General features: G+C 39.0%; 2 protein-coding genes across 5 annotated transcripts in view; both read left to right on the forward strand.

Moving 5' to 3' along the window:
* Nucleotides 1–22,951, forward strand: part of EXO5 (exonuclease 5) — a 155,305-nt gene that overhangs the window by 61,407 nt on the left and 70,947 nt on the right. The gene's annotated exons all lie outside the window — the stretch shown is intronic.
* The window catches only part of SMAP2 (small ArfGAP2), an 84,928-nt gene that overhangs the window by 45,953 nt on the left and 16,024 nt on the right, over nucleotides 1–22,951 (forward strand). For 2 of the 4 annotated variants that reach the window (XM_069479788.1, XM_069479789.1), the window contains one exon: nucleotides 22,711–22,844. In XM_069479788.1, the coding sequence (XP_069335889.1) occupies nucleotides 22,711–22,844 (134 nt within the window). Of the gene's footprint in view, nucleotides 1–8,050; nucleotides 8,202–14,548; nucleotides 14,635–22,259; nucleotides 22,263–22,710; nucleotides 22,845–22,951 lie in introns of those variants that run through there. The other 2 variants (XM_069479787.1, XM_069479790.1) reach the window with 2 other exon arrangements.

Consider the following 22,951-nt stretch of genomic DNA (forward strand, 5'->3'; position numbering starts at 1 on the left):
AGCATACCACATTGAAAAGGTAGGAACCAAGTCTATGTAGAGTAGAACACCTTAAAGTTAATTCACTTTTACCAAATTCCTCTATTGTTTAACAGTATTCCTGTATTGGTTAATTTTTAAAATCATGATTTGCCACACTTAACATGTCCACTAGAATGTAAGCTCCACGAGAGCAGGGGGGTTTGTGCCTGTTTTGTTCACTGTGGTATACCCAGCACATGGAATAGTGCTTGGCACAGACCAGGCTTTCCGTAAATATGTGTTCAAATGGATGAATTGGTTTTATCATCTATACGTCTTTTGTTCTATATTAGAAGAAATCTCTTATATAGATTATCTGAATAACTATTTTATTTCTTAAGAAAGCTATTAATTTTCTGAAAAATGTTTTAAAATTGTTTAGAAGGCTCTGTGTCAGTCAGGGACCAGTCAGGGGAACGGAAATCACTGTTGGTTGTATAAGCAGAGGGAATTTAATATACAGAATAGGTTATACAGCTGATATAAGAGCCAAGAATCTAAACCTGGGCTGGTGTGGCACCCCAGAGATTAGCAATGCCTGGGAACTACTACGCCACGAAGGAAAATAGAAGGTATTAGATGCTAGTGTCACCAAAGACTAGAAGCCTGAGCTGTCTGGTATGAGATAGAAGCATGGAAAGAGGAGCTACCTCGTGGCAGCTGGAACCCAGTCTGAGTAAGAGAGAGAGCATTACCCTGGCTTCTCACAGCTCCTACCTCTTATCCTCACCAATGCCTCCTGTTGACAGAACTTATCCAAAAATCAGTGGGCAAGGGAACCTGGGAGTTGTAGTTCCCTGTGATAGAGCAGAGCAAGGAAAGGTTGGTTCCCAGCATGAAAAGGCAAGGACACAATGGCACTTCTCTACCATGAAATTTTTTCTTGTTAACAGTATTCGAATTATTTTGGAAGAGGGATAAGAAGGGTTTTTAGGCAGATACAACCTCGTATACTTGTAAAGGATCTTGACTGTTGCTGAAACAACAATTAGTCCCAGGAAGTAATGTAACCACTTGGTCATAGCCTATATAATTAGGGTGTGTGACTAGGCAAATTGGCTTCTGTTGAATCTGTATTTGAGTATTGGCCACTGCCAGGAGTGTTTTATCGTTCGATTACTCAGAAAGTAAGTTCCCACCCTGTCAATTCTAGGAAGCCTTAGATACAGTGTATCTACTACATTGAGCTGTCTCACCTACAACTGAACAGACTTGAGTTGGTAACACACAAGATATATAGAGAGAATTTTGAGGACTGTAGTCTTAAAACACGGTATAGCTTAGTCTTTTCTTGATCATTAAGGTAATCTCAGTGGGGCTATTTTTCCTTGTGCCGCACATCATTTTAACTAGTCATATTGGTTGGGTTTGTTCTCCCCCACAACTTCAGATAGATTAGCACTGGGTGAAGGAGGTGAGACCACTGGATCTAGTTTCTTCTACTCCGAACCTGCAAAGTATTTTGTCTCGTAAGGAATGTTACTGCCGCTCCGTTTAAAGTCAAAGCTTCCCAAGCTATTGCTACTAGTTTTCCTCTTGACTGTAGGAGTGTTTAATGAGTTACATGATACAAGTTCAGTACTCTCTGGTAGTGCTTTTTTTGTCAATCGGGTCACCTGCATTTGGGCCCTTGCTACATTGGTGGAATTAGTGGAACTAGGCCAGCAGAGATTTTCCGTGTAGTGTGAGTATATTTCCTTTTAGGTTGCTACTTCCCGCAGAGGCCACAGGTAAAGGACCCTCATTGTTTGAATAAAGTTATCAACTGTAAAATTGCATAGATTATATTGCTTTTCTCTTTTTTCCAAAAAAAATTAATTTCCTTTTGGCAGGTATTGCTATAATTCATAGATGTAACTAAATCGTAACTTGGTATTTTAAAAAGCATTATCAGACTGCTTCCCAGAGTACCGGTTCTTTTCAGCCAGTCCGTTTCAACTTAAAAGGTACATCTATGCATTTTTGAAGCCTCATGTTTAATAAATATAACATTTCACTACTGTATTTGACTCTTCCCTTTCCCAAACTTTCTCCTTCCCTACCCCACTCTTCTGGATCCTGTATTTCCCCACAGGCTTTGTGAATGCTGGTCCATTGATGGCTGAACTGCAGGTCTCTCCCCAGTGGAAAACCCCAGAGATGAGCCAAATCTGCCTTCAGCTGTGGCCATCCATCAGCGTAAGGTTGCCCTGGTGGTTGTCTTCAGTTTGTCCAACGCTCCCTTTACTCCCATGCTCCCTCATGTGTGGCGGAAACTTGCCCCGGAATTATGCCTTTTAAATATGTCACTGGGTAGTGGTAGGATTTTATTATTGCTGCTGCTTTTCGTTTTCAATTAATGTTAAGTGATTCTTTGACAATTTTTGTTGACCATAGCCTTCTTTTCCCCTCAATTTATATATTTCCTATAGGTTTTTTGGTTCGCTTTTAAATAGATATAGAATATAGTTTAAGTTCTGGATTTCATAAACCCACTTAGATAATACTTTGTTGGTTTCTTTTTAAATTTTAAGTCAGAACTTTCAAAAAGAAATTTCTTAATCCAGAACGACAAGAACTGGGTCCCTCGGGCTTCATGGCATTTCTCCTTACCCAAAAACCAAATGTGTAATGCTCTCATTTTATGATGTATTAAAAATAGTGAAGCAAATGCAGGAGAGAGACCTACTCTCAGTTGTAGTAATGAGCCTGTCCCAGCATAGTGGTTTGAGCAAATACAGCACCTTTTCTTCTTCCTGTTTCAAATAGCCATGCTGTCTTTTGCAGCAGTTGCTAGTGATGGAAAGACCATAAATCCCCAAGCTTTTACCGCAGAGCTTACATCTTTAGATGTGGGTTTACGTGTTAATCCTCCAATGTTACTTCACCTCATTGGCCTGAAGGGCACACACAGTACATTTTGTTATTTAACTTCCTCTTTTCTTGCCTAACTGGAAGTCCCCGAATGTGTAGATTTACAAATGAGTTCTCTAGTGTGTCTAGCTTTGAGTTAAAGATATTTGTGTTAATATTGGTTAGAATGTTGTTTTTGTTCTTATGCCTTTAAAAAATAATTTCTTATAGAATTTTCTATGTGAGCTGGTGACATATGCTATAGTATAAGCTCATGTGGAAAGAGGCATTGGTGTCTTTTTATTGTTGATACTTTACTACTCACACAAACCCTCTAAAGAGAAATAGGAAGGAAACTTCCTGGTCTTACCATAATACTTTTGCTCAAAATAGCTGTAAACAGTAGAGCTGATGGAAACCAGTTTGAGTGTGACAGCTGATTTGAGAAAGAAAGAATTAAAAGATTCAGGCTTTTCTGCTATATTGAAAGCATTTTCACTGAAAGAATAGCTGTTTGGCACAGGGGTTTGACTTTGTCTTTCTGAAAGTAGGCATGAAGCCTTTGGTTAAAGGAACTCTTGCAGACGGAAGAGGAGTTTGAGGAAAGGTCTTTCCCACAGTGTGACTGCTAAATTAATGTCCTCAGCTTGTATGAGAGAGAAAGGAAGCTTCGTTAAATGCAGCATTGGAATCAGAAGACTTCAGCTTAGCTCCTCTGAGCATTCTGACTTTGTTCTGAGGCTAGTCTGAACAGGAGCAGCCTGACACAAATGACTCAAGTCAAGGTCTGTATTATGGGCAGAGTAAAAATAAGTCCCAGTTTCATTAGACTTCTCATGCATTTAAGGAAAAAAAAAAAAGGTTTGTTGCCATAGGAACAGACTCCCAGATCAGTTGTTTTTTGTCTTGTATCTCCCAGGGAGATGGGGAGTTAGGAGGGTCCTTGTGCTTATAATCTAAACATCATTAAATGATGTTTTCTAAAAAAGAAAAAAACTTCATGTTTCCTGGTTATGAAAGTTATTCATATTTACGATGAAAATCATTGGAAAGTACAAAGAAATATAATGATGTAGAAGATATTTCCCATAATCTTATCACTCATTATTTACTTGGGCTTATACCATAATGACTTTATATCGTCATTATCTTACCATGTATCATAAGCTTATTTCATGACATTAAAAACATTTAAATACCTTTATTATAGTCCATCATTGGAATATGTCATTATTTACTTAACTCTTGCCCAATTGTTGGATATGGGTTTTCAATTTTTCAGTATTACAAATAATGGTGCAATATAAATTTTTATGGTGCTGTTTGACTGATGAGTTATTTATGTGTTCAGATTTGAGCAGTTTGGGCCATCTAATTTTAAAAAGTTGTCAGGGGGGTCCTCTGGGTTGGGCCCATGTAGAGCCGGCTTTGCTGTGGGGGCTGTCATTCTGAACTGCTTTGTTGCAGCAAACATCTGTTGAGGAAAGGAGTAGAGAGCTGGGAGAACCCTGGCCTGACCATAAGGAACAGCTTTATGGTCATATCACGGCAAGATGGGCACTTGTGTGGGAATATTTTTGTGCCATTGATTAACATCTTAGGTTGTTCATACAGTCCTCCTTCACTCAAATTCAGTCCATTGGGAGGGTAGTTTAGAGGCCCTACATTAAAAGAAACAGGATAATAGCTACAGCATTTTTTTTTTTTTTTTTTTTTTTTTTTTTTTTTTTTTTAACAAGGGCTTTCCTTAGACTGTAAATGAGGACAGGGACTGTGTCTTCATGTATAGGTGTATACCTAATGCACAGTGTCTGGTGCATAGTATCTGTGTCCCCATCATGAACAGCATTGTTCTGTTACTGTCTGCTCAGATCCTATTCTTTTTTTGTTTTGTTTTTTGACAGTCATATTTATACTATTAACTCAGTTATAGATCTCTGACAGTCCAGGAAGCTGAGCAGGTGAATTTCATGGTTGCTTTGTGGTAATTGCTTCTTTGTTGCCATTTCACTTGCATGCTTCTGGCACCTGTGCTGCTTTGAAAGCTGGAGGCAGTCACGAAGCTAATCCTCTGCCCTCTCAGTAGGAGGCTTTGGTGTGACACATCATCTTGGAGAACATGTAGCCTGGGGCGTGAAACAGGAGGCTGAAATAGCAGTCCTGTAGCCCTTTGTGGGATGGGAGTAAATATTTAGACACTGTTCTCACGTGTGATAAAAATTAATAATAACCTTGCAGCAGTTTTAGAAACTCTCTTTGTACCCACTGGAACAGGTTTATTTAATTTGAAGAACCTTACTTTGGCTCTTTTGAAGCTGTGATTTTTTTCCTAGAAACCTGCCCTGGGTTTCTCTGCATAATGTTCCCTTTGCAGGATCTTTCTATCCACGTGGCTAGCATCTTTGCCCCACCCTTATGTGCCACACCTTTTGACCTCTACCTCATTATACTAAGTTCTGAAACACCTAGGTTTTGAAACATTGTGGTGAATATTTTCTTTCTGAAGGGCAAATCTCCACTCTTTGCTCTCCTCCCTTAAGCCAGGGCTGTTTTGATGACTAACATTCATCATGCCACTGGACTAACCATCTGTACTTTGATCCCAGAATTCATGTCTGTTCTGTTTGTTTAGAAATGGAAGTTCTCTAGCTTGTTTGGATATAGTTGTGATTCCATTACACTGGCACTGATTTTCTGTCTGTTTGCCATTGATTGGGACTCTCCCAGTGTGTTAGGAAAGCTGCTGCACTGCATTGTGGAGAGTTCACGTGTTCATGGTCTTGCACAAGGGCTCATTTGCTGACTGAGAAGGTTTTGTGTAGAACCTCTGCCTGGGTGAAAGGCATGAGCTTTCTTGGAAACAGCTGGAAAACATTTTCTGCCTGCCCACTTGGTCTTGAGCTATAGAATGTTACACTCTTCTCTCCTTCTGGGCTTGTTTTTGAGGAAGGGGATTATGAATGGGAATAAGTCTTCACTCACCGTCTCAGATGTTGGACTTCCCAGTAGCAGAGTGAACTGTGTGTAGTAATAGAAAGGAACACCTAAATAACAAGATATCAATTTATCTGACCATTACTGCAAATCTAATCTGCAATGTATAACACATTTGGGGTGTGTAAAGATACTGCTTTCAGTCCAGCTGATTATTTCTTCTGTGAACTTGGGCAGATGACCTGGGCCTTACTTTTTCCTACTGTGGTTGAACTAGATAATCTCTAAGGTCCTTTCCAATGTTGGAATTCTATACTCTAAATGCTTATTTGTTACAGAATAAGAAAAGAGGCCTTTCCACAAAATGGGCATATTCTTATATCTCACCCCCTTGAAACAAAATGACTTAAAAATGGTTCCTCTAGAGCAGGATTCTCAACCTCAGCACTGTTGACATTTTGGATAATTCCTTGTTGTAGAGGTTGTCGTGTGCATTTTAGGATGTTTAGCAGCATTCTTAGCCAGTTGTGACAACTGAAAATGTCTCCAGATATTGACATTGCTCTTTGAGGGGAGATTGCTTTGGTTGGGTGCCATTTGTCTAGAGGGAGAAGTCCACTATTTGAATGTGGGCTATTTTTAATATCAATTTTCATATTGTTCCTCTACTGCGTATTACCTTTTTAATCAGCAAGCATGTATTAAGTGCTTACTATATGCAGGTGAATGCCAGCACATGATTATGAGGGAATTTAAAGATACTATGTCAAGTCTTGAAATATTGGGTCCACTAGACCAACTTTCAAATGACTACCCAGCTATAGCTCATCAGTCCCTCCCTACATACTTACTTGCCCCATCCTGCTGGTAGCTGTTGGTTGAGGTGGTGATTGAAATGTGTGAAAACGTTTGCTTGCAAAGGCTGATCTAGGAAGCCCCTGGATTTGTGAGTTATGGATCAGAACTGGGTCTTGAACATCCAGAATCTAGTATTATGGCAGCTACCCAGGGGAAGGAATCAGTCCCTGGTCAGTATGAAGGGGTCGGGAATCTATCCTAGGGGTGGAGGATGAAGAACAGTCTCACCGGTCAGTGGCCATATCATCCCTCTTTAGTAGCTTCTTCTAAACATAGGCATCCCCCCAGTGGACAGGCTTACTTGGCAGCTTCAGTATTTTTTTGAGTATATGAGTAGATGCTGGTTGTTGCAATGAGGAAGTTAAGGCTTTAACCTAAGGTAACCTAAAAATGTAAAGAACTGAATGTCTCAGGGGACGAAGACAGTAACTTCTGGAGAAGCAAGTTTGCATCTATTATCTGAAGTGAGGTCATGAGTGCTAGGAAATTAGTTTAATTATAATGTCAAGTTTTGAAATATCAGATCCACCTGGCTGACTTTGAAATGATTGCCCAGCTGTTAGCTCAGCAATCCCTCCCTACACACCTTCTCCCCCCAGCCTGTAGTTAGCCATTGAAGCAGTGACTGAAGTGCTTTAGATTTCTGGGGAGATCTAATTTTTGTACTTGTTACGTTTGCTATGAAATGTCAGGCTATGTTGAATAACTTTGCATTTGCTCCCAATGCCCCCGATTTTCCCCAGCTGTTTTATAGCCACATTTTTCACTGAGTCAGGTACAGAATGGTGTTGCTTTCGGTAGTGTTCAGTGAGCATCCTTGCTGGGATGCTCTGGGATCCCAAAGCCATGACTCAGACCCTTCAGCCTGTGTCAGTCCCTGTCCTTGGGTCCTGGCAGGCTCTGTGTTCCATTCCAGCTGACCCTTTGCTGGAGTGATTGCCTACATGGAGTCTTCAAGCCAAACAATTGTTTGTACTGAGATAGTCTCACTATTTGGCTCCTAATGAAATAATCTCCTTCCTGCCCCCAGTGAAAGCAGCTATTTTTTTGTTTCCTCCCTCCCCTTTTCAGAGAAGCCATGTCTCATCCTCCACTCTTCTAGCGTATTCATAAATGCTTTAAGAAGGGTCTTTGTGTAGAGGAAATTGGCTAGAGCCAAAATATCATGGGCTAACCAGGAGATGAGAAACATTGACACCCTTTCCTCTGACTTTCTATGTAGTATATTTAAATTTCCTTTGTGTGATTTTCTATAGTAAGCAATCTAAAACTTAAATCCACATAAGAAAAATAGTCATACTAGGTTTTTTAAACATATACTAAATTAGGCAGTTTTGTTACCTACAGGAGCTCATAAAAATAAACAAGAACAACAAAATAAAGCCTAACAACAGAGCAGACGTAGATGAGTGAGTGCCGCAGGAGAGGCAGCAAAGTGCTGTGGGAGTTGGAATGGGAAAGAGAAAAGGCTTCGTGGAGAAAGTGGGCAGAACAAGATTTTCACAAAAATGTTTTGCAGATAGAGGGAATAGGCCCTGTAAAGCTATTTGTGAGAGATCTTAAGTTGATCAGGAAAATGTAAGTAGTTCTTCAGGCCTTTTTCAGGGAACATTTAAGTTAACAGCATCAATGAGTTTCTTCTAATTGACTTCTAGGATAGATAGTCTAGGTGGTCTCCATTTTCTGGGTCACCCTTTTTCCAATTCCAAGTTGCCATTATCCATGTAATTGGCTCTAAAGAGAGCAGGCAAAGTCATCATCTCCAGCACAGTTTCAGTCATAGATTTTTAGCTGGCTTTCTTTATCATTCACAACCTAATTCCTTAATGTATTTGCTTTATCAAACATTTTTTTGTTCAGGTTCCAGCACTCTTTGTTTCTATCCAGATACGGAGGTTTATTGGGGACACAATTCTAGGCTTCTCTGAAGGTGACTGTTTCAACCACACCATCCATTATTTCCCTCAGAAGTTGTTCTCCATTCTTCTGAGATGTTTTTAGGGTTTTTTGGGTGCCAGTCACTTGAGATTAGAGGGATTTTGATGCATCTTCAAGTGACCAAGTCCTTGAAGGTGAGCCATCATCGTTTCACTCCATGAAATGAAAGTTCAGAGGGCTCACCTTTGTTCTTTTTTCGAGAAAGCTTACTGTGTCCTCAAGTGAAGAGGTGGACCTCTTCAGATTTTTATTAAGTTTTGCCGCACTCGATGTTTATAACATCAGAGGACTGGTCTCCACTGGAAGCACCTGGAGGGCTTCATTGGTTTGTGTAATCAGTCAGTCTCACTGACTTTACGAGATTCTTCAACACCAGCAGAAAATCTTTTGGCTAGCTCTTTTTCCTTCCTTAAAATATATTGGCTCTTTACTACAAAAACAATCATAGCAGCACATACCGGAATCTCCCAGGGAAACCCCAGAAGAGTTATGCCTTGTCTCAACCTTTCAGATAGCACCACCAAGAGCATGGCATGGCTGCTTCAGGACCAGCTGGAAAGACATTAAAAATTTTTTTATTAAGGTATTATTGGCAAATGAAAATTATATATATATTTGTAGTATAGAACGTGATTTTTTTTTTGTTTTTTTTTTTTTGAGACAGAGTCTCACTCTGTTGCCCAGGCTAGAGTGAGTGCCGTGGCGTCCGCCTAGCTCACAGCAACCTCAAACTCCTGAGCTCAAGAGATCCTCCTGTCTCAGCCTCCCGAGTAGCTGGGACTACAGGCATGTGCCACCATGCCCGGCTAATTTTTTCTATATATATTTTTAGCTGTCTATATAATTTCTTTCTATTTTTAGTAGAGATGGGGTCTCGCTCTTGCTCAGGCTGGTCTCGAACTCCTAAGCTCAAACGATCCACCCACCTCGGCCTCCTAGAGTGCTAGGATTACAGGCGTGAGCCACAGCGCCCGGCCTGTGATGTTTTGATATGTATATATACACGTAGATTTCTGTGGCAATCAGAAGCCCCTCTGTATTCTGTCCCCTAGCCTCTGGGTCTCTGTGGGTAAGATTCACTCTCAAGTTTCTCTGTGTGGCAGGAACATGACAGCTGGCATCTACACACAGTTTTGAGGGGAAGTGATATCATTGTTGCTGTATAGAAGTGAGGAGTAATAACAATTGATAGTAGAAAGGCCCAGGTCATGGAAGAATTTAAGGCACACTTAGAAGTTTGGAGTTCAGGTGACAGTGGTGGTGGTGTTGGGGGAGTCCAGCCCATGTCTTTGAATGGGAGGATGACATCGTCAGAACATACTTTGGCAGAATGTCCTTTTCAGAGCCAACAAAAAGTCCAAACTAGGACCCTGTCCTTTCCCTCCTGAAGTCTTCTGGGGAGTAGAGTTGAATAATAATGGTACACCTTGGTTGATTTGATAGTTCTTTAATCCCAGAAACATAACCTAAGTATACGCTAGTTACCATCCACTGCTGGGAGAGACAGAAAGGAAGAGTCACAGCCAAACCACAGTAAATTCCTACCTACTAATAATAAACCGGGGAAGTAAGATTGATGTGGAGCTAAATTTACTGAAAGTTAATTGCCCTCTCTTCAATCATTTTGGAGTTGTTTAATGAACTTTAGAGGTACAGTTACTATCTTTTAGACAAGGTAGATTTTAGAGATAATCTAATCTATTAATAGTTAAGGAAATTGGGTCTCAGAGAAGTGAATTGACTTGCCTATAGTCACTCAGTTAATTAGTGCCACTGCTTAGGTAATCCATATCTTTAGCTCTAATAGATAGCAGGGGCCAGTTAAGTAAAATGAGAAAGATGAAGAATGTCTCCTTCCTTTCTTCCACCAGACCGTGTTCTGCTTTCCTGTTGATTCCTAGTGTTACAGGCTGTACTGTTTTTTGAGAAAAGCCATTTTAAGTTAACTGCTGAAATAGGTTTAGATGTAGATCAACTAATCCAGGGGTGGGGAACCCACGGCCTTAAGGCCACATGTAGCCTCCTAGGTCCTTAAGTGTGGTCTTTTGACTGAATCCAAATTTTACAAAACATATCCTTTTATTTCTATTTAATACATTTTTGTTCATCTTTTATATTTTTACTTTAATTTTAAAATGGCTGTATTTGAATTACCAAAGAATAAAGTAAGTTTCAGCGAATTAATCCTCCCAGATTGACTGGCACAATTAGAACGTTAGTAAGCTATAAAGGCTAAACTAACGGCTGCTACGCTCATGATTTAGTTCTGACTTCCCCCACCTGACTGGTGCCACTACTGCACAAGGCTGGTTGGTGAGAGTTTATGGGGGTCGAGTACACCAGTCTGGTATCAGCTTTTGACAGCGGTGCACTCTTTTTCTGTTTGAAGTGGGATTTGTGAATAGTTGCACAGCTCGACAATATTTTTTAATTCTGTCTGCCTAACAGCCCATCATGTCAAAGAACACCAAGAAAACAATGAAGAAAGAAAACAGATTTTTTAATGAGGATTGGGAATTGCAGTATTATCTTGTTTCCGCTACAGATAAGATGATTTGCTTGCTTTGTGATACTGCAATATCAACATTAAAGAAATTCAATGCTCATCAGCATTATAACGCTCATAAGAACCACAAATATTTTAAACTAGAGGAAGAGGCATGAAAGGTTGTATTACAGAAATTAAAAGATTAAAAGCAAAATCAAAGACAGTTATTTCAAGCAGCAATAAGGCCTGGAAATAATGCTACTGAAGCAACTTATAAAGTAGCTGATATACTCAGGAAAAGAAGGGAAGCCATTCAGTGATGTAGAAATTGTGAAAGAATACATTGTCAAAGTTGTAGGATGCCTAGACACCCATAACGTTTCAAAGTACAAACAGCTGCCTCTTTCAAGGAGAACCATAACTTATTGGCAGCATGAATTAGCCTTCAACTTAACAGAACAACTTCATGCAATATTTCAAAAGGAAAATGTATATTATTCAGTCGCTTTGGATGAAGCAACAGATACTACTGCCTTGGTGCAGGTTTTATACTTCATTTGGGTCATAACAAAAGATTTTCTTTGGCCGGGCACGGTGGCTCACGCCTGTAATCCTAGCACTCTGGGAGGCCGAGGCGGGTGGATCGCTGGAGGTCAGGAGTTCGAGACCAGCCTGAGCAAGAGCGAGACCCCGTCTCTACTAAAAATAGAAAGAAATTATATGGACAACTAAAATATATATATACAAAAAAATTAGCCGGGCATGGTGGCGCATGCCTGTAGTCCCAGCTACTCGGGAGGCTGAGGCAGTAGGATCACTTAAGCCCAGGAGTTTGAGGTTGCTGTGAGCTAGGCTGACGCCACGGCACTCTAGCCCAGGCAACAGAGTGAGACTCTGTCTCAAAAAAAAAAAAAAAAAAAAAAGATTTTCTTTGCTACAAAGAGTTATTTGCTTTGGACACTCCTATGAACGGAGCATGGGGAATAGATATCTTCAACAGCTTTCAAGATAAATGTCATGAAGTTGGGCCGAATTTGGTAAGTTGAGTGAGTGTATGTACAGACGGAAAACATGACAGGAAAACATGAAGGGTTTATTGCACAGATAAAAAAGTATTAACAGATCCAGATGCTCTCATTTCTTTTCATTGTATCTTGCATCAGCAAAATCTCTGTGCTAAAGCTATTATTTTAAGTGACACTTTGCAACAAGTTATAAGTATTGTTAACTATATTCATGCAAATGCAACACAGCATCTTCAGTTTTGTAACATGCTAAGGTTGAACCATGAGGTATTCAGTGTGGATTTGCTGTATCATTCTAACGTGAGTTGTCTATGTCGGAACAGGTATTAGTCTGTGAGAACAGTTAGTTAAACTTTATGAAGAACAGAATCAGCAATGTGAATTATTGAAAGAAGATTTCTGTAGGAATGCAGCATTTCTATGTGATATCATGTCAAATCAAAACGATTTGAATATTTCTTTGCAAGGTAAAACTAAATTTGTTTATGATACATGGCAAAAAATCCAAGCATTTTGAATAAAGCTATCTTTTTTCAAAACCCTTCTTCAAAAGGAAATTTCAGATGAATATTTTCCCCAGTTAGCAAAGATCATTGATGAGCAGAGTGATAAATGCAAACCATTTGAAGAATATGCAGCTGTTACAGACCTATTAACTGGAGAATACAATGAAAGTTTCACTGACTTTGAGAAACATGTCATCACACTCAAATTAGCATTTCAGCCTCACCTAGTTGATATCACCAAGGCTCCTAAAGAACTACAGATGGGATTGATTACCCTCTCAGTAGAGGACATCTTAAAGTTATTGTTTGATGCTAAGAAAGATCCAATTGAAATATGGAAAATGCAGTAGAATACTCATGCTTTTGGCAATGTGCCTGAAAAATGCTTTCTAGCTTTTCTACCACTTGTTGCTGTGAATCTATGTTCACTACCCAACCCAAATCAAGATGCCCTAAAGGTCACAAATGACTGATATCCATCTAGAGGATCAACTGAAACTGCAGACCTCCATGCTGCAGCCAAACATTCAAATGCTTTCCAACAAAAAGCGGACACAACAAAGTCACTAAAATGTTAGTTAACTTTAAAATTAACGAATAGTTTTCATTTTTTGAAATTATTAAGTACATAGTAGTTGGATTTTTACAAAACAATGTACATTTTTAAGTATATCGAATTGAAGTTTCTTGAATGTGGCCTCATTTGATTACAGCTAAATTAATGCGGCCTTCCAACGTGAAAAGGTTCCCACCCCTGGACTAATCATTTCATCAGTGAGGATTCAGCTGTACTCTACTGCACTAACCTCCTTTTTCTGGATACCTGCTAGGACGATAATATTGTTTTGCTTCATCTCCACTGATATAGCAATCTAATTGCTACATCTGCTCTATCATTGATCTCTGGGATTAAGTTGGCTCAGCTGGCTTATATTTTGGTTGGTTGAGTACATGAGTAGCTGCTCTCTTCTGCTAATGTCGCCAAACCTCCATCTTTATCTTGCATACTTTGGTGTTATATATAAATATTGGAGGAGTAAAAAGCAGCACCAGGAAATCAAAGTGGTGAGAAGACAGATTAGTAGGACTCAGTCTAAAGAAGGCCTCTCTAATAATCAGTGCCATTTAATGATAGAAAAGACCACCTTTTGAAATGTACTTAATTGACTTGGCAATGGATGAGCCAGGTGGTCACCCATAGAAGGATTTCCTGCATTCATTGAGAGATTGGACCCAATCTAAGGTTCTTTCCACCTCTGATTTTCTAATTTTAAATTCCTTAGTATAGTATTTACCTTTATTCTTTAATCAGTCTCAGAAATGTTTTCATTTGTTTTGTCTCAACCATTTAAAAAGCTTAACTTTTGCTCTTTTTTCATATGTATGAATGTGCACAGTGTCTCTTTTTGACAAATGAGAACAACATTCTTGTAAGATGGCCTGGATGGAAAGGGACTTCTTTTGCAGAGCAAGTATTCTGAAAGCAGAGGTTGATTGAGTAAGCCTTTATTTTGGTCTCATGGTTCCTTAAAATGTTTGTACTTACAGAAGTTATTTTGAAATAGGGAAGTAGATGAATTCTCTTTTGTATATATGAAAATAGAATGGTAGCTGGGTGCGGTGGAGCACGATGGCTTACGCCTGTAATCCCAGCACTTTGGGAGGTTGAGGTGGGAGAATCACTTGAGGCCAGGAGTTTGACGCCAGCCTGGGCAACATCTAGACTCCATCTCTACAAAAATTTTTTTAAAAAATTAGCCAGGCATAGTAGTGTACACCTGTAGTCGAGAAGCTGAGGCTAAAGGATTGCTTGAGCCCAGAAGTTTGAGGTTGCAGTGAGCTAGGATCCTGCTAATGCATTCCAACCAGGGCAACAGAGCAAGACCCTGTCTCAGGGAAAAAAAAAAAAAAAAGACTGGTAAACATACTCCTCAACAGCCCTACTTAATTTTTCCAAGATCGTACTGGTATTTCTGTAACTTATTCTTAGTAGTGAATCAGAGAACAGAGGGACATGAAGAGTGGAGCTGAGGTAACTGGCATTAGATTTGTTCTTAAAACCAATACTGCTGCTTTTTTACTTTGACTTCCAAATTTTGTGTCAGGGTTAATGACAGTTAAAGAGAATTAACTTCTACTTTAAAATCAGAGTTTGTTGATTTAGGTTTTTCCTTACGTGTTTATCACATTTAAACCAGTTTTCATTGCCTATCCCAGGCTCCATGAACTGAATTTTGTTCAGTGTTTTAGGTTCATTAAGACCTAACATCCTCATAAATTGATGATTTCATTTTACATTCTCAGAACTGTTGAATATTAACCCAGAAGGGACCTAAAAATTACCTACAAATCATCTTCTAGAACTGTAGTAGTAGGAAGAGTCTTAGGGCCCATTGTTCACCCAGCTCACCATGTGGGGATCATTCTCTGTCATCCCTGAGAGTTGATTGCTGAGCCTCCGCCTGAACAGAGGCTGCATTTTATTATTTTGGGATATGCTGCATTTGTTTTCACACAACCTTAATTGTTAGAAATTTCTTCCCCACAGTGTGCTAAAATCAACTTTGACTCATCGGTGCCAGTTCTGCCTTTGAAACCTTCCCAAAGTAACCTGTTCCCTTTTCTGTGTGATAGCTTAGTTTTTAAGGTGTTTGAAAACTTCTCCCTTCATTTTGCAAAACGGGAAAAATTATATGCTTTTATGTTCCATATTGATGAATCGATTTAACAAATATTTATTGTGTGTCATCTTCTATCTGCTAACATTGTACTAAGTGTTTGGGATAAATGATGAAAGGACATGGTCCTTACCTTCTAGACGTCATGGACTATTCAGGGCAGGAGAAACCTATAAGTAACTAACTCTAACACAATATTAAGTATTAGATGAGCAGAGCATACAGTGACCTATTAGCTATAGAGAAGGTCAAGATTTATTCCATTGAAGGCCTCACAGAAAGGTCATGTTGGAGTGGATTTTAAAGTTTGTCAAGCAGGGAATGGGGAAGAAAGCCATTCTAGGTAGAACAAATGGTGTGGGCAAAGAGGTATGCATGTAGGGCATATTTCAGAATGATAACTTGCTCAGCATGTGTAAAGCACAGGCTCTTAACAGCCTTTGTATGTCATGTTGAGCATTTTCAACTTACCTTGCAGCCAGGAAGGAGACACGAATGGTTGTGTTGTTTTGCTTTTGAGATATCTGTACTGTTTTTTTCCCATTACAAAATTAATATAAGCTCATTGCAAACAAGTCAGAGAGTATGTAAAAATATAGAGAAGGAAATAGATATTTCACAACCCCATTATTTAGAGATAACAGCTTTTTAATGTTTTACATATATTCTTTTTGATTTTTTTCTGTGCAACATATAGTCACATTTTAAAACAAATGGAATTATTTCATGTATACTGTTTTAATACTGGATTTTAAAAATTAATATATCATGGAGATATTTCTCTACCAAATAGAGAGCTATATTTTTCCCCATTTTATGGTGATATCATTATGTAATCTATTGATGTTTCCAATTTTTATGAAGATATAGTAATGAACATTTTAAACTTAATTCTTTATATACTAGACCTGTTGTTTCCCTTATGACTTCTTACATGTGGGGGTCAAAGGATTTGCTTAGGTGTTGTTTTTTTTGAAATGGGGTCTCACTATGTTGCCCAGGTTGGCCTAAACTCTTGGGCCCACCTCAGCCTCCTGAATAGCTGGGACTACAGGCACGTGCTACTGTACCCAGAATACCTAGTTTTAATTAATTTTTAACCACATTTTGCCTCCCTGCTATGTGTAAGGAACTGTGCTATGCCGTGAGAATGTGACAGTGAATGTCAGTTCTTGTGGCACTTACACTTTATTGAGAAAGAAATGTTAAACAATCACACAAATAAATATATAAATCAAAATGTGGTATGAGTTAGAAAGAAAGAGTAAAGGGTAAATGAAGGTTTATAACCTTTAAAAAGTCCTTATCTTTTAGAGCTATATGCTGAATTATATATACAGATGAAATGGTATGATATTTTGGATTGGCCCAAAATAATCCAAGGTTGGGGTGAGGGATGGTGGGTGGGAGTTTAGCTGAAACAAAATTGGCTAGGAGTTGATAATTGCTGAAGCTGGTGGTTAATTATACTCCGCTTTTCTATCATAAAATGTAAAAACCAAAAGAAAGGGTGGAAGAGAGATTACAGTCTGGATTAGATTGGGGGCCCAAGGAAAGACTTCTTTGAGGAAGAAACATTTCAGCTCGTGATGTATAGGAGTTGGCCAGGCTACAAGTGGCAGATGGCAGTTAGGGAAAGAGCTTTTTAGGTAGTAGGAACGGCGTGTACAAAGGCCAAAAGCCCAAAGGAAGGAACATGTTGGTGCCTTGAGGAAATAAAAGAAGGCTGGTGTTGTAGGAGTTGGTAGGTTGGGGAAGTCAGCCCGGGCTAGACATTTGAGACCTTGGAGACCATGTTAAGAATTTTGTTCTTTAATACAACAGTAATAGAAGGAAGCTTTCTATAGAAAAGTTTTAAGCATCAGAATGACAAGGTGACTTTTGCTGCTTTAAGAGCTCAAGTTGGTTGTTTTGTGGGGAATGGTTTTGGTTTGGGCTTGGGGAAAAGAGAATGGGAAAGTGAAAGTGTAGAGAGAGACATTAGGAGGTTATTGCACTGGTCCAAAAGATGTTGGTAACTAGGTTGGAGAAATTGTGATATAGATGGAGAAACGAGGTACTGATTTGACAGATACTAATATTTTGGTCTTGGTGACGTGGGGTTGAAGGAGAGAGAGATTTCAAAGATGATGCATAAACTTCTGACTGATGCAGTCGAATGGATGGGGGTGTGGTTGGCTAAGATGAACGGTAGAGAAAGAGCAGATTCTGTGGCAAGAGATTGAGAGCTCAGCTTGGAATATGCTATTCAGAAAATTCACACCGATTTACATTTTTTTCCCCTCTGTATGAGACTACATGGAAGGTTTGTATTCAGAGGTCTGATCTATACAGATTTGTTTTAAAAAAGTTATTCTGGTGGGAGTCTGGAGACCAACTAGTTGTTAAGTCTGTGAGCTATTTGAGTCAAGGAATCTCATCTTTATTGTCTCTGCCTTTGTACTTAGGCAGAGTGCTTGGCACATAGGTTCTCAATAAGTAACGTGAGAGAATGAATGCTTATAGACGAGAGATGAGAAGGTCTAGGTAGAAATGGATAGATTCTGGAAAAGCTTCCAAGGTATATTGAACAGGGCTTGGGTGGAAAATGGAAAGATTTTCTCTCCCCTCTCCCTGCCTGTTGAACTTTTCAACAACTCCATAATGCCAGCGAGTCTGAATGTGAGTAGCCATTAATTTATCAATATGTTTTTCCTCAACATTTATTTGTCTGGAACTCCACAGGTTAGAAATCAGCAAGCTGTAATTATTATAATAGTAGCTTGAAACTCTCTATCACTCTAGTTCTCCTCTTCTCTCTGCTGAGTTCTCAATACCAGAACTCTTCTAATCCTGGCAGCTCTGGTGGTAGGGGAAGTTTCAGCGGCAAGGGCAATTTGCAGCTGGGCAGCAGTAGTTAGTATGTAGAAGCTGTCCAGAAGTTGAGTATAAATTGGATATTACTTATTTGTTTTTCCATTTAACAAATGGATACATAAGCCCTTGGGAGACTTGTCAAAACACATGCAACAGGCCAGCGTAAGCCCAGGTCTCCCTGATGCTGTGCTGGTGGTACTTAACTACAGTTGATTTCTTGACTGATCAACCAAATCCATGTAATTTCTTCATTTTTTCTGATTCCTTATTGCAGAGTGATTATATGTTAATTTTAATATTGCTTAATGCTGCCTGAGCCTGCTCTTAGGTTCCTGTTGAATATGTTCACTTAGCTGTGACCTTGTGAGCTCAGCCTGTGACCTTGTGTTGTGCAAATCCTTACCAGTTTATATCACTTGTTTCTCCTCTTTGCTTTCAAAATTCTTCACATTATTGACTCTCAGTGTCTCATTCCATTTGCACTTTGAAAATGATATCTTTTATATTTTCTTCTTGGTTGCCATGACCAGTGTGTATTGAACAATTGATTTATCTTTTTTATTGATATATACTGTATATATTTTGGGGGTACATGTGATATTTTGATACATTCATATAGTGTATAATGATCAAATCAGAATAGTAGGGATATCCATCACCTTAAACATTTATCTTTCCTTTATGCTGGGAACATCTGAATTATTCTCTTCTAGCAAGATGAGGAAACTGAGGCTTAGGAAGTTTAAGTATCTCTTTTGAAACATACAATAGATTATTGTCTACTATAGTCACCTTATTGATTTATTGAACACTAGGTCTTGCTCCTTGTATCTTACTATATTTTTGTACCCATTAATCAACTTCATTCCCCCAACTGCCCTCCCTCTGATAACCACCAGTCTATTTTCTATCTTCATGAGATCCACTTTTTTAACTCCCACAGTCATTTGCAGTAACATGGATGGAACTGGAAGTCATTATAAGTGAGACAATTGGTTTGTCTTTGCAAGTATACCAGATTTAAGTAGGCTGGCCCTATAGCAGAAATACCAGGTACTGTGAAATCCAAGCACCCCCCACTCAGGCTGACAGCTCTGGGCCTTCTTCCTTTGTGTGTGGAGCAGAGGCATGTGTGTTCACAAGGGCAGGGTGGGGGTGTGTGGCAGAGAAGGGAAACAGGTGGGAATTTAGATACTGCATTTCCATAAGTATTTTGAGAGAGATAAAGGAAGCTGCCTAAAATTTCATGTTTTCTAGAAGACTTTGAAATTGGGTCTAGGGTAAATTTCTTCTTTCTGATATTCAGTTAGTTTTGGTTCTTATGTTTCAGGACCAGAATTCATATTCCTTTCTAAAAAGAAGTATTATGTGGTGTTGCATAAAGTGTTGGTTTATACATATAAATGAGGTAATGAAGATGACTGGGAAATGGGTTCTGGAAACCTCATTCTATACCATGTTCTTATATGTAGCTCTCATTTATTATTGTCCCTCTATGTTCTAGGCACTGTGAGGTGGCCATTATTGTACACAATTTTATAGATTGAGGAAACTGAGCCTTAGTAAATTTAAGTATCTCTCTTAAGGTCACACAGGTAATCATTGATGGAGCTGCATTCAAACCTAAGTCTTTTCTAGTTGCAAAGGTTGTATTTTTAACAATTACACCATTTCCCCACATTTTCAGCCATATAAGTAACTTTTGTCTCTTGCATTTTTCTCTTCAATTTCAGACTCTTTTATGGAACATAATAATAAGAATAATAAATCTAGTGGCTCAAAACTAAAAGAGACTGAGTGTCTGGGATAGAACTATCACTGTTTCACTGGGGAAAGTTTGTAGAAGAAATGTCAGGTGAGGGCAGTGTGGATGGTTGGGAGAGTACAGAAGAGGCTATCCTCTCTAGCTTTTCATGAAAATATAGTTGCCTGTATTTCTATACTGAAGCCTTGTCACTGGCTCCAGAGTTACTCCAATTTTTAGTCTTGCATTCCTCAGAGGCAGAGACTTTTTAAGTACTCTGGAGTGGGAGCTGGAGAGATTCCACAGTTGTTGACAATGTCTTAGATGATTGGGAATTGCCTTCTCTGGCCTTAGGGCCAGGAAACAAACAGCATAACATTCCACAGCTAACTTATTTTTTAAAAGGAAATTTTTTTAACTGCCTTCCTAAGAAAGGATACCATAGCTAACTTTTAAGGAATGTTTTGGGCTTCCGACTTTATTAGCAAACAATCACATCTTAACTATCTTACAAGTTGTAGATTCTAGACTCTAGAGCAAAGGAAAAATGCTAAAAATACATGAAATATCAACTTTTGGTCCCATTTTTAATCTTATATAACTTAGATCTTATCAGAGTTCTGGAAACTGTAACCTAAAATAGATGTACAACATTCTAAGAAACCTCCTTCACATCTGTTTAGGTTTTTCATTTTGTGTTTTTGTAACACCCCACTGCCCAAAACAAGTGTGTGAATCATTTGTGTGTTTATTAGCTGTATGGCAGACCAACTATGTGAATCCATCTAGGAATTTAAAGGGACTAAAGGTGTCTTTAGAAGATAAATCTGAACCTGTGATGATAATAGTAGGAAAGTATTGGGATAAAATTTCAGGCAGGGAACACCACCTGGTGGTGAGAAGGAGGATTTGCACCTTCTAGAGTTGTATTTGCCATAGTGATAATCTTTGTCAAAAATTACATTCTTATTTGTAATGATCATGGATTCAGATTTCTAAGAATAATTTTCTTTTTTCTTTTCTTTTTTTTTTTTTTTTTTGAGACAGAGTCTCACTCTGTTACCCAGGCTAGAGTGCCGTGGTGTCAGCCTAGCTCACTGCAACCTCCAACTCCTGGGCTCAAGCGATCCTCCTGCCTCAGCTTCCCGAGTAGCTAGGACTGCAGGCATGCGCCACCATGCCTGGCTAACTTTTTCTGTGTATATTTTTAGTTGTCCATATAATTTCTTTCTATTTTTAGTAGAGACGGGGTCTCGCTCTTGTCCAGGCTGGTCTCAAACTCCTGAGCTCAAACGATCCACCCACCTCGGCCTCCCAAAGTGCTAGGATTACGGGCATGAGCCACCGTGCCTGACCTCTGAGAATAATTTTCTGCCAAATGATTCTAGCATTCTTTCATTAAAACTACTGCCAATTGCTTGATACATTATTATGCAAAAAAAAAAAAAAAACCCTGCTGTCAAAACCTGCAGGCTAACCAAATAATTGTGTCCTACAGAACTGAAGTTTTGTGTTCCCTGTTCCAAACACAGGTCCCATTTTTCTCTGTACAAAGTCAAGTAACATGGCTGGGCATAGTGGCTCACACCTATAATCCCAGCACTTTGGAAGCCCAAGGCAGGAGGATGGCTTAAGCTCAGGAATTCGAGACCAGCCTGGGCAACAGAGAGAGACCCTGTCTCTATTTAAAAAAAAAAAAAAAAATTAAAAAAAAATCAGTTAATGTCAGTTCACTTCTTTATTGCATTTTCTAATCTTGATATCATGCTTATTTTATGTGGTAAATTTCTGCCTAGTGGAATGATGGAGAAGGAAATATTTCTGGTTTTTCAGTAAGTCTTTGGCAGGTATCAGATAAAAGGAAGTCACTTTTTTTTTCCTCCCTCAAATTATAAAACTTATGAAGAAGAGTAATAATTTTCCACAGTGATTATTAGGGTGAGCAGAGTAACAGTTTTTTATTAAAATTCATATCTGAGGTTTCTTTTTTGTTGCAATAAGCATCTTTATTATTTGGCAATTTGAAACTAGGTAATTCTGTAGTTGGGTAAAGTAGGGACATCAGCCCAAGGAGAAAGGATCCTATTAAGTTAATGTGGATGTATATTTTATAGGCCTGGAGGGGCGAGGAGGGTAAACAAAGTTTTAAATTTCAGGTTGAGCCTTGGGGTGGCATGCCATGTCTGTATCTTTTTTCCTGGTAGGAAAACTGAATCTAGTCTCTACCACCATTGCAAAGTCTCTTGGGAGAGGACTGTTGATGTAAGGTGCTAGGCTAAACAGAACGTGACATGGCTCTGCACTGCTCTCCTAGGATTTTTCTTAATATAAGTAACAGAGTATTATAACATCTGGGTTTCAATACTCATATTATCAGACACTGTAAAAAAACTGCGCCATGCACAAAGGCTTACATATTATATAATTCTGTTTATTTGAAATGTCTAGAATTGGCAAATCCATAGAGACGAAAAGTAGATTTGTGGTTGCCAGGAGCTGGGACCGGGGGTTGGGAAGAAATGAGTAGTGCCTGCTAATGGGTTTGGGATTTCTTTTGGGGTGAAGAAAATGTTTTGAAATTAGTGGTGGTCATTTCACACTATGTGAATACACTAAAAACCACTGTACTGTAAGTTTAGAAAAATTTAAACTAAAAAAAAAAGCTGATCCATGGAAGAATAAATAAAGTCAATAAAAATAAAAGGGTGGTTATTGTAAAAATTCTTTCACTTATGTTCTAGCAGAAATGTTGTCTGATAATCTAAATATTGCAGCTTGGGCCTTGAATGTCGTAGTCTGTACTTTATTACCCTGTTCCTCACCTTTACAGGGCCACGATGGGCCTCCTGGAACATTGGTGTGTTCATCTGCATTCGATGTGCTGGAATCCACAGGAATCTAGGGGTGCACATATCCAGGGTAAAGTCAGTTAACCTCGACCAGTGGACTCAAGAACAGATTCAGGTACTTACACGGCTTCAGAGTGAGTCAGCTGCTCTCATATACCCATGTAAAAGTAGTTCCAGATGAAGTTTCATTCAAACTGGCCACAAAGGTGAAGATAAAGTAAA

The sequence above is a fragment of the Eulemur rufifrons genome, chromosome 8 (genome assembly GCF_041146395.1).
Source record: "Eulemur rufifrons isolate Redbay chromosome 8, OSU_ERuf_1, whole genome shotgun sequence".
Classification (NCBI taxonomy): Eukaryota; Metazoa; Chordata; class Mammalia; order Primates; family Lemuridae; genus Eulemur; species Eulemur rufifrons.